Source organism: Musa acuminata, chromosome BXJ3-4 (genome assembly GCF_036884655.1).
Source record: "Musa acuminata AAA Group cultivar baxijiao chromosome BXJ3-4, Cavendish_Baxijiao_AAA, whole genome shotgun sequence".
In the NCBI taxonomy this organism is placed as follows: Eukaryota; Viridiplantae; Streptophyta; class Magnoliopsida; order Zingiberales; family Musaceae; genus Musa; species Musa acuminata.
Window position 1 is genome coordinate 35,865,783 of NC_088352.1, and position 12,648 is coordinate 35,878,430.

General features: G+C 35.2%; 1 protein-coding gene across 2 annotated transcripts; it reads right to left on the minus strand.

Annotated features, from left to right (window-relative positions):
- Positions 1–75: 75 nt before the first annotated feature.
- On the minus strand, positions 76–12,385 carry LOC135637035 (uncharacterized). Of its 2 annotated transcripts, XM_065149372.1 has the most exons (13): positions 12,007–12,385; positions 11,793–11,877; positions 10,650–10,780; positions 10,444–10,546; positions 10,183–10,197; positions 5,322–5,467; positions 4,963–5,155; positions 3,983–4,057; positions 2,654–2,770; positions 2,113–2,157; positions 1,911–2,009; positions 1,725–1,785; positions 76–444 (listed from the first exon to the last, which is right to left on the minus strand). In XM_065149372.1, exons 1-12 carry the CDS (start codon positions 12,312–12,314, stop codon positions 1,765–1,767), a joined length of 1,338 nt encoding a protein of 445 aa, XP_065005444.1. In that variant the 5' UTR covers positions 12,315–12,385; the 3' UTR covers positions 76–444; positions 1,725–1,764. The 2 variants fall into 2 exon arrangements, with proteins under 2 accessions (XP_065005444.1, XP_065005443.1); XM_065149371.1 differs by lacking the exon at positions 76–444 and having other exon boundaries at positions 1,568–1,785.
- Positions 12,386–12,648: the final 263 nt, after the last annotated feature.

A 12,648-nucleotide genomic window follows, 5' to 3' on the forward strand; every position in this document is an offset into this window, starting at 1 on the left:
CAATTTATAGAGGCTTGCTCGTTCTTTGTACATAAACCTTTGTAATTTGTTCATACACAACTGCAGGCTGGAATGTTTGGTCTAAGTGTTTACATAATCTTTTATTCAAAAAAAGAAATTCTTTCATTGGAACAAAATAGTTTTGATGAATATTGATAGTTTTATGTATGTTGATTGGTTGGAAGGTGTGTATATATACACACACACACACACACGATCCACTCAATGAAAATTCTCCAAGGACATACATCATTTGGGAGGATTAACTTATCTCGTTATTATGAAATTACTTTTACACCCCTCATGCTATGTCCTCTTTTTTGCTTCCCTTGCTCAAAGATCACGAGCACTGTCGCTATCTTATATGTAGCACTCGAAATTTTTTGTTCTCTCGAGACCCTGATGAGCGCCGAGCTCACATACTGTGGTTGCAATGCTTTTGTCCTGACATGAAGACATTAGACAAAGATAGTGAAGTTTCTATCTTCAGATTTTTGGTATATTGGATCATGACCAATAACTGCCTATAGTATAAAGGAAGAAACACAAACAAGATAAGTCTGGTCAACTTTCTCGGCATCTGAACTGACCAACAGTCTTATTATATTCATTCATGTGGTGTCTTCCATTTGGTGTTCTCTTGTTCCCAATTTGCTATTTGTTTATGTGATTCAAGATCTCTATTTCATATCATGCCTCTAAAGTCTTCAGATATTTGGTCAATTGCCTATGCAGTGTAGTGGATGAAGAGATACTGTGATTCTGCATGGTGTCTTGCGCAAGTAAATTCTGTTGCCTTGACACTATAAACTTCAAAATCCCATTACACATAGGCAGAAGAAAGATAATACAATTTCTTTTCACTGGAAAATATGTGAGCATATGGTCCATTAATTATTGAGACATCCATACCTCCACTTCAGGATCAATTATAGTCATGCAATATCCGTGATTGGTGCAATCAAATCTAACAAGGTTTATAAATTTTATTTGTTGCAAGTAGGTGCATTTGACTGATATATCTCTCGTCTAATATAATGCTGTGGAGAGAAGGGATGATGCTTGCGAAGGTGGGAATGAAGCAAACAAGAGGACAACACCTTTCCAGTTATCAGCCAGATCCTGGTCTGCTGCTGCCCTTAAAACTCAAACCTTGCGATTCACAAAAAAGAATGATGGGCATGCTGGAAATTGGTCACATGAAGGCACGAAACTTGCTGCAAGTTCTGTAGCTCAAGATCATGATAAAGCAAGTTGAGTTGACAATACAGATGGGGAGGTAAAGCGAAAAGAGGACATGAAGAGGAATAGGAGGAAAGGGCAAAGGACGAAAAGAAAAGAACATAGGAGACAGGAAAGATAGGAAGAGTGTAACGAGACAAAGGATGAAAGGGTGATAGAAGAAATGAAGGGGGCAGCTAGGAGGATGATGTGGAGGAGGCGGAGAGAAGGAAGGAAGGGGATGATAATAAGGAAGACAAGGACAAAAGGAAGAGACAAAGGAGTGGGAATAGAAAATGGAGGAAGAAGATAAAAGGAAAAGATAAAACAATGATCTCTTATCATCGACAGTTAATCCAAGAAGCAATAAGCTAACTTAAACATAAGTGATGATTTATGCAATGATACATTTCCTCAATGGAGATGGTAAGCCATGATTTTGTATTGACATCAGATGGAATAATCCCAGTTACCACTCAAAGAGTAAATGACAAACGACTGACCTCTACATCCAGCAATGAATCATGCATGCCTCTCAACTGATCAAGCCCTATCGACAAAGATCTGCGATGAGATTGATGTAACAAGCTTCAATTAGAAGAAAACCCAATGCAAAAAAAGATGTTTAACAAAATAAATACATGTAATAATCACAGTTTCCTCTCAAGAGGAAATGACAAAGGGATGACCTCTATATCCGGCAATGGATCATACACTTTCTTCTCACGAACATCAAACACTGTTACCCCAGATATTTTCTGAACTCCTAACCTTGGAGCGATCATGTTCTGCCCAAACATTCGATTCAAAGGTCAGCCATAGGTTGCAATTCTTTTGAAAAATAAAACCATTCATCATCTCAAGGCTGACCATCTGGTACACATTTCTTACCAGTTCAATAATGTTGGAATCAAAAGCTTCTACTGGTGGAAGCACCTGTTGTGATATTCAAAAGACAAGGATTAGCATGTGAAAAATTATAAAGAGACCATCTCTATGATCAACCTCATTACCCGGGACATATGAGAAAACCTAGGTTCACATTTTAAATAAATAAAATTCTGGATCAGTTATGCGACACTTTATTTATTTATATTTTTTATTTATAAAAAAAGTGCACATCTGCATCCATGTAACCAACCATCATTAATGGTATATATTGAACAAAACCATTCGCTCCCTGTGCCAGAAAGAGATTATATTTAAAATTTCTCTATCTTAGATTATGTAACAAACACATTTAAGTTTGCAAAAAGGATTAACTGTATACAACCAATATTCTCATCAGATCACCAATCATTTTGAAAAGGAATACTATGATTTTCCCATAGCCCTAATTAAAAAGAAAACAACTAAGAATCTAAGTATCCAAAACCAATGCTCTTCGATATGTGCATATTGTATATCAACTATTATCAATCAGGTTTCTTACCAACTTCTGGATTCCATTAACCATGGCAACCTTCTCTTCACTAGAAATGCCTGGAGATGTAAAGATTTCGAAGGGACCTAGAGTTCTCTCTGTCTGATTTTTGAGAGACAGATGTACCTGAAAAGTTTCAATACAAAAGTAACAACACAATTTATCAGGATGTCTGCATAAGTGATCAAACCGAAAACCAGATAATGAACATATAGTTAGCATCAATTACTGACCCATGTAATAATATAAGAAAAGTAAAGTGTATCGGATCTCAAACATCTGCTAACAAGGGAAAAAGCTATTCAATTAATGAGTTTCTGGTGGCTAAATTATTTTTTTATATACATTTTCTATGATGAAATGAAACAAATACTCAATTTATCGGTTGGTCTTTTCTATAGCATCTCAGCCTATATTGCCAAAGAGCAATTCTCATCCTCGAAGATGGCCCATAGTAAACATCATTGACAGGTCTACTAGATACCATGAATCAATGAGCAAGGAATAATACAGTAACATGAAAGGGTTCTATGGAACGACCTTTTCAAAATCACTCATTCTTAAGGCTAGTAAACATTACAAAATAGCTCAAGAAAAAGCATATATTGTATAAATCAATAAAATGATGTTCTTCGATCATCATTCTATTATAGGGTGCGTGCAAAATAGTAAAATAGATAATATAGTCTGTTGGAAACATATATCTGCAATTTGAATACTCAAATTATGCAAAAGTTAAGTCATATTCTACCTCTGTTCAAGTGAATGTACTTAAGCTCTATAGACCTAGAAAGTTATTAAGAAAGATGGGTAAACCAGCTCACACTAGGACAAACCATCCTTCATGGTCATCTCATGAAAAACTTGTCAAAGATTGGAAACATTAATCTGCAATTTGAATACTCAAATTATGCAAAAGTTAAGTCATATCCTACCTTGTTCAAGCGAATGTACTAAGCTCTATCAATAGAGCCGAAGATGATCAAGAAAGATTTGACACGCTAGGACAAACCACCCTTCATGGTCATCTCATGAAACGCTTGTCAGGAATTAGATAAATAAAACAAGCAGCAGGATGTTACAACTTTATGATAACATTGCAACACCTAATAGGAACAACATTTTCTCTCCAAGATCAAAATTATTTATGCCTCCATAAAGCAAAAGTGGCCCACTCATTTTAGTTAATTTCCTTGTTTAGGCAATTAACCAGTCCATCTGCAATAGAAGATCCTTGGTCCATGAATATAGTAGTTGCAGAATTTGAAAACCATACAACTATTCAAGTTATTAAGCACTGGCTACATCTAAATGCACAATAAACTACCAGATGCTTACCAGAAATGGTCTCTCCAGCACGATGATGGGTGGAACATCGAGAATATGCAAGTCAATGTCCTTGTGAACAATTGGCTGCTTAAAAAAAAAACCTCAATATCTAAATAGTTGAGTATATTTGAATGGTATAATATGTAAACAAATTCCAAACTGAGTATATTTAGATCGATAACCAGAGCCAGAATCAGCAGGTTAAAAACACATGAGAAATTAAAGATAACTAATTCATGTGCATCTACATAATTGCACTGAATCCACATGTATCTTCTAAAGATTAAACCATAGCAAAAAGGCATTAGCTCATATTGGAATCTCTTTTCACAGAAAAAGCATAAGACTATGCTTGCTACTTTTTCTAGATGAGAGAAAGATAAGCTAAACAAACATATAAAAAAACAAATTGTCAGGATATTATGACTTCTTATTGTATACGAAAAACAAAATCAAACTTGTAAGAGAATAAAGGGACTTTTTATAAGGTACCATATATTCAATTTCAGAAAATAAAAAGGAAAATCTGCGCAAAAAAGAGGTGTCATTTGATTTTTTTTACTTACATTGGTGTTGTTTTTGACCTAAATTAGGACATTTGAACACTTTATAATGGGAGAAGACACTATGTAATTTGCCACAATAACGGCATTTGGAAGTATTACTAAACTGAGAAGAATCAAAATATGCCTACATGTCCATTAGTAAGGCCAGAAGATCACCATTACATTACATTTTCTGTATCTGTCGCTATAGTAGCAACACTGCAAACAATTACCAATCTAGCTCAGGGAGCAGTTTGTGGAAGATTCTACACATGAATTAATTAAGCAAGGAACTACAGCTGAAGAAATTAAATGAATTTGCTCAATGATCATTTTTCTTATGCATTTACTAGATGAAGATGATTTAGGATTTTTAATGCAACTATATTTTTAAGCTTGAAAATAAAATACATCAAAATAGCACCTAGGGTCTCATGTACTAACAGTGCCATAAATTTGCTGAGTCTGAAGTCGTCCAGGTTCACCCAAGTTTGTACGCCATGTTATCTGAAATTTACCAAGAATACTGCTGCTATCAACCCTTACTCGTCCAGATTCAACTGTTGACTTTAACAAATACAGATAATTGTATATTCCACCTCCAGCTGTAACAAGAATGGGTGGTTTAAATAATCCTCTGTCAAGATAATGAAGGTAATAAGTAAGAAATCATCTAGTGCAATGAATTAACAACAATGGCTTAAATAAGAATAGAATGAAAGACAAACCAAGCCACAGTACAGCTACTTTATGTAGAAAAATTACAGGGACATAATAATTCTAGTTGTTTTCTGTTTAATCACCTTGTCTTAGAGTTGGTTTCTGAAGTGTGTTCATCAACTTCCAATCTCGTTGCAATCCATTGTTGTGCAGGTTCAAATTCGACTTGATCCATGTAAAGGTTTGACTTTGTGTGGTTCTCTATGCATGCCTCCAAAAGAGTATTGTCCTGAAATGGAGAATGTAAGCATGAACTTACTACTGCCTCAAGCAATCTGATTAGACCAAAGCTACACATCACATGCATCCATGTCACAGCATAACAATAACAAAGCCATAATGTCCCAACTATTTGGGGAACTTTAAGTTAAAATAAAAGATCAAATAATAAATTAATCTCACTAGCCATCTCACTGATCCATCCCGGTATACCGACCGATTGTTGATACAATATGTACCGATGTACCAACACATAGTACGATGAGACATACAGATAAATCGGTATGTACCACCCGTAGTGGGCGGACACCATAGTACAACAAACCTTACTTCTAGCCTAACATAGAAATCAGAAAGATAAATTACATATCTATGCTCCATATAAAGTTTCAAAATTTCACATTTATAACAAGAAATTTCAAGATTGCATATACATCACTCTAAAGATACCTGCCTAGGTAAACTCTATCCATAAAATTTAGGTTTGACCATTGTTAAATATATTAAATTAATTTATGATATATGATAAAAAAAATATAATTATATTTAACTGCCCTCATCTTCCTTTTAAAAAAATAAACTAACAAAAAGAGGCATGGTTGTCTGTCAACAGCATCATAGACTAATGCCGCTAGCACCAGCAAGTGTGGCCTCACAACTGCTGCGACCAGCAGTTGGTCAAATTGATGGTCAACTAATTAAAATTAAGCTAAGAGGCACACATGTAAGATTTTGAAGTTTGGAGGGATATAAATGCAATTCCAAAATTTAGAGTGATGAATAAACAAATCACTATGTTTGGAAGGATATATGTGTAATTATTTAAAAAGTAAAGAAATATGCCAATTAGCTTGTCACCAAAGTTTGTTGTCCTTTTGAATTTGTTAAACAAAATCTCAGTTATCATTCAGAAAGCAAAAATGTTTCAGAAATTCTTTTGATGAGCCATATATTTAGTGAATTTGGTTTATTACAATACCAAAGAAATTATTGCATCAACAATAATGTTACAAAAAATACATATTCCAAGCAGTGTTCAGTCTTGCTAATATCACAGGCCTTAAACAACATTCTATACAAAATGAAGTTTATGGGCCATTTCAGTCCTTTCGGGTGAAAAACCAAATGAAAGTAATCCATAGGTCTAATGAGCTTTTTTTTTTCTTTGACCTATTCATTCTATGTATGTAAAAAAAAATTGAAGTGAACCAGTGTTCGATGTCTAAAAAACACTGGACATTAAGATCAAGAAAATTTGCAATCATGAAATTATTAAGTTGATTTCTATGTCTTGGGATGTTTTTAACCCGACAGTAAGATACCGCTTATCAGATCTCAATAGTCCCTGGGATCGCATTTTTTAAGCAGATGTGAACATATCAATTTTATTCAAACTACACAATCTCGGTAGTAGCAATAACAAACCAATCTTGTTCAAGTTTGTGCCAGGGAAGGGTTATGCAAACTGGTAGAAAAGATTATGCAAACCTCCCATTATTCCACTGCTGCTTACTGTTTCTCTTGAATTCTCAAAAGCTTGTGCGCTGCAAAGGCTTGTGTAGCAGTAAATGCTTATTATTGCATAAACCATTTGTCATAGTAGATATCTAGATCATTTCAAAGATTAATATAAATGAAGAACTTCCACAAATATGCTGCTTATGAACCCCAAAACAATTCGGTTATATAGGTTTGGTATGTGTTTGTGACATGGACCTGATAGACCAGAAGTTATTCCAGTATATATCTTAGTATAAAGTTTGGATGTTATATAAATTATTGGACCACATATAATCCTACTATACAAACAAGCTACCCTAATATAAAGAAACAAATTGCTAAAAATTGATTGGTAAGAAAAAGTCCCTTTTACTTTTTTAATGGAGATAAACAAACTATATTTCGTTAACCTCCATCTAGGAGATGAGTAAAAGCATCCAAGTATAAATTTTTTAGTGATGGATATTAACAGAGGATGACTATTCTACCCATACTAAGTCACACATGCCATTACAATATTGAAACGATGCATAGGATGACCAACAGTATTGGTCAGTAAAGATTCCTCTTTTAGGTTTATATTGAGTCAACCAGTAAAAATACTAAAGAGATTATATTATGACCAGTTGAGCATTTCAATACAAATGACAGTAAGGTGGAATATGCTCAAGAGTGAGTGATCAAGGAGGGATACTGGAGAGGACTTCAGTTGTTCGGATAGGTCATCAAAGAAAAAGAGGCTCTTCCATTGATTATAGGAAGATAGGACTCCATAAAAGAGTTAGATTATACTTTCCTTTGTGGTCTCACTTTCCTGTGAAATCTCTTTATTTCCTCTTTCCGTTACTTATGTCAGGGAACGATTTGGTGAAAAGTGAAATGTTAGATGTGAGATACTCAAATATATTACTCAGTGTGGCCAAAATTTATTCGACATATTTAAAATTGGTTTGCTAATATGGAATCTAGGTTTGCTAACCTCAACCCACCAGGGACCTAGCCTAACTCACCTATTGCCACCCATATTCTCAGCCCATTTCAAGGTATATTTGTTAGACAATACGTCATTTAAGAAAAATACCCTACATGATTTACTTAATTATATCCCTGAATATTTTTGTGAAACCAATGCACCTAAGAGAGGGGGGGGAGAGAGAGAGAGAGGACTTCTATAACATGAATAAGCTAAAGGCAGAAACAGATTATTTTACCCATAAGAAAACATGATGCATAAGAAAGCAACTAAGTGTGCATTATGGAGAACCTAAAGAAACAAATGCGGCCAAAGTCAATCACTATGGGACCTTATTTTTCAGTTAAAGTGCAACAGATTCATTTTAGACTAAGCTGATCACAGAAAATATGAAACCGAGTCTTCGCAATTTTTTGTAAATTTCAATCAGTTCTGCTCACTACAGGCAGTTTCATAATGTTTCCATCAAATTTGGTTAGTTTAATTGACATTATCACAGATGCAAAAAGAGGTCTACAAGTAACTTATGCCTGAAACTCTTAAAAATCAGTGCAAGGTACAGCAAGAGTCAACGCATCCAATTATATTCCACAAAGCAACAGTGTTTTAAATTCAGATGATAAAAATTAGTTCCATGACCCAAACGTTCTGTTGGTACATAGACATTATGAGTAAAAACAAATAAGATGAAGAAGTGCCCTATAAATAAAAAAATGGCATGATGCCGTGAACAAAATAGAAAAGTTGCAAGTAAATAATGCTAAACCTCTTCCAAGGACAAATGAAACTATTAGATTCACCAAACAGGTACGACTTCAACTTGGGTCATTGGGATGTTTGAACATTCACATGCAAATTAGTGCATATTATCACATAATGGCCTAGGGAAGTCATGACAGTTGGAAAATAGTCAGTGCTCTACGGGCAACAACGTAAGCGATATTTGAGCCCACTGCAGTAAACTCAATTAATTTACTTTAGTACAATCAACAAATGCTCATCAACAGAGTTCTCAACGAATGTTATACATGGAAGATAATAATAACATATAAAAGCATCATAATTGAAACAGAAACAAAAAACATGAAAATAATGTCCGTATATTGTCTATGATGATTTATCATCCCTTATATTCATTAATTGTTGACAAAAAGACAAAGAAGACCTACAAAAGACAGATCAACAAAAAAAGGATGTGGACTTCTCTCCTAATTGTTTTTTTCAGACAATTTTCAGACGACATCTCCTAATTATTTCTAACAATGCAACCCTAGTTAATTCAAATGATTATTGCAAATGGCTATGATTATGGGGGTTACAGCAGCTACTTCAGATAAAACATGCAACCCTAAACTGCCATACCAACTGCTGTGGCGGCTACTATGGCTATTTTCCAGAACTGTCTTCCTAGAGTGTTTATGATGGCAGTTTACAAAATCAAGTTGGTGAGTATCAAAGGCGTCAACTGTACCTGTTTAATAACAAAATCGCATGGCATTATATGTAGCAACAGGCCTAGACAATTGACCAAATATCTGAAGGCTTCTTAGAGGCATGAAATAGAGATCATGAATCATATAAACAAATAGCAAAATGGGAACAAGTGAACACCAGATGGAAGACACCACATGAATGTATATAATAAGACTGCTGGTCAGTTCAGATACCGAGAAAGTTGTCAGACTTATCTTGTTGGTGTTTCTTCCTTTATCATATAGGCACTTATTGGTCATAGTCCAATATACCAAAAATCTGAAGATAGAAAAAACTTCACTATCTTTGTCAAATGTCTTCATATCAGGACAAAAGTATGGTTCCCACTTTGGAAAATAAGTCCCATTTTTAACATATGCAAAGCACTGCCAAAAGGAGACCCTTCTAATCTTCTATTATATATGCCACATTTAGCTTAAAAATAAACTCCTTACGATTTTGAAGCTAGGCAAAATTTGTGAATGGGACATGGGTAAGATGCTTCCTTCTATATAGATGAATGCATTGTCATTTTCTCATAGTCATAGGTGCAAGCATCACAAGTACGTGACTTGAGATGTTCACATGTAGAGAAAATTGGAGTTAGTATCACAAATGCCTACAGAAACTAAGAATGACAATTCATCATTTGTCAAGAATAGAGAAACAAAGATTGTTATAGAGCAAGAGGTTCAAACCAAAAGACACACAAACAAGATCAAAAAGAAAAATGATTGACTTACAATGAGTAATGCCAGTCAGAACCAGAAAAGACATACCTTGACTGTTCGAACCTAAACAAGAAAAACATTAACAAAATCAGAGGCACAAGAAATATTAGTGTCGTAGTCAAATAATATAGCTAATTTCTTAGAGTCATGAAGATATCCGCATCCGTTTAACTAATGAATTATGTAAGATAATACTTTCAGGATTTAAATTCCATTTTTAGCTAAAAGCTACCAAGATGCACTATCTATATTCTATATCGATGTTAACAATGTTTTCACATCGGAGTAATATGTAGTAAATGAAAATACCTTTGTTTTAACAGAAAGTGGGTTGCTAACAACGAACTTAAAAAACTGTGGAAGATATTTCCGCTCGCTGTCACCGTCATTGTACAAAGCAGTGCAAACAAGCCTAAAAGTTCAATTGCAAGAAGAACCGATCATATTATGCCATAAGGCTGTTACCATTTGAATCTTGAGAAAACTATAAGATATAAAAATAAAAAGTAACCAACGTGTGAGGCCCGAGTTCTTTAACATCATGTTCGACAATGAAATCATATCTGCCCCCAGAACGTATTGATTCAACAGGTGATTTTGATGTATCTAAAAGCAGGATCCTTTGCCTTTCTGTTTGAATTTCTGCCTGAAAGTAGCAAACTATTAAAACATGGCTTGTGTTACAAAATTTCAGAAACCAAATCGATGAGTAAAATTGAATTGATGGGCAAACTTCTGATTAAATCCCAAAGATACATTAGAAATTTCTTTTAAGAGATTAAGAGCACTAAAATTTCAAAGTTGTGTTAACTTTGAAGAAGATATCCTAAACAACAAGAAAAAGCTACTGCAGTGAAATTCTATCATCCTACATCAATGGCAGTTTTACTTCTTAATAATAAATAGAAATTAAAGAAAACAATTTACAAAATTAAAGTAACAAGATCGAATGCTGAAAAGTATTGGGAATACTATGCAACCTCAAAGTTCTTCTTTAATTAAAAGAATTGTTTTATAAAATAAACATATAGCCATTTATGATTCATTGATCAAAAGCATGTACAAGCAAGTCTAATACTACTCACTATTTCCTACATGGAGAACATCATTATTGACTCAACAGTCCACTGATTGAACTGCTATGCTTATGCCTGATAACTGATATAATATCACAAAATTTAAGAGTAACCAGTCGAATTTTTTCATATAACCATTAATCTACAACAACAGTAATAACAATAAGCCATAAGGTCCTAGTTACAGGAATTGACTACATGGTTAATTTCTCGCCGGCAAGCTCTATTGATGGCATAAGGTCCTAGTTACACACTTCCTAGGCGCTTCCACCCATTTAAGTTTTAGAAATCGGCCACTTACATGTTCCCAAAAAGCAACTGCATGAGCACCCATAAAGATTTAAACGATAAATTCCCCTTCTCCAATGTCATTCAACATTTAGTTTTTGAAAGAACCACCCCTTTCATTTGATTCTACCACATTTCTTGAGAACCCTCAATTTGAGACTAAACATTTAGTTAATCTAAACCAAGATTTCAGAAGAAACGATAGGACGCAAAAAAAAGGAGCTCGAGAACCATCAAACCTAGATTCAATATCGCCAGAAACCACATAAAGAGCAAAAGACAAAACTAAGACACCTTGATGATCACGTCCCTTGCTTCAAATTTCGAGCTATTGTTGACGCTGATGTAGCTGGAGAACGTCTCCCCCAAATAGATATTTCTACAGACACAACAAGTATGTCACACGGAAAGATCAAGATCCGCATCCAAGAAAAGAATGCAAAGATCAAGATTCGCATCCAAAAAAAGAGGCGGTAAGGAGAAAAGACGAGGGCGAAAGCGAACGAACCCAAAAGATTGAGGAAGGACGAGGAGGCCGGAGAGGGACATGGCATCGACGGGGCTACGGATCTGGAACCGGTCGCGGAAGGTGAAGTCACTGTTGGCGACGCGGGCATCGGGGCCTGCAGCATCGTCGAACAGGAGATCAAGGGGAAGGGTGGGGTCGTCGAGGAGGTCCTCGGGGGCGAGGAGGTCGAGCGGGTCGAGGAGGCGGAAGACGGCATCCTCGGCCTGGAAGGAGGGGCGGCACAGCCGCATCACGCGGAAGGCGAGGGAGTGTTGGGGCGGTGAGCCGCCCTGGGGCTGACCCGACATCGCCGCCTCGCTCGGTCTCTTTCTCTCTCTCTCTCTCTCTCTCTCTCTCTTTCTTCTCGCTCTCTCGCTTGTGTGTGATTACTTTACGGAGAGGGGAATATTTATAGCACGATTTTTCTAAAAAATCCCTCCTATATTTGAAATGACAAAAATAAACTCCTTATTTCATCTTTCACCCTTGTTTTTATATGATAATCCACTTCTTTTTATTATTCAAAGAATTTTTAAAAATGCTTAAAAATAAAAAAATAAGGGCTCCTTTGAACATAATAATAATAATAATATGGTTTTCTTATTTAATATTATTTAGTAAATTAATATTTGATAAAAAAAT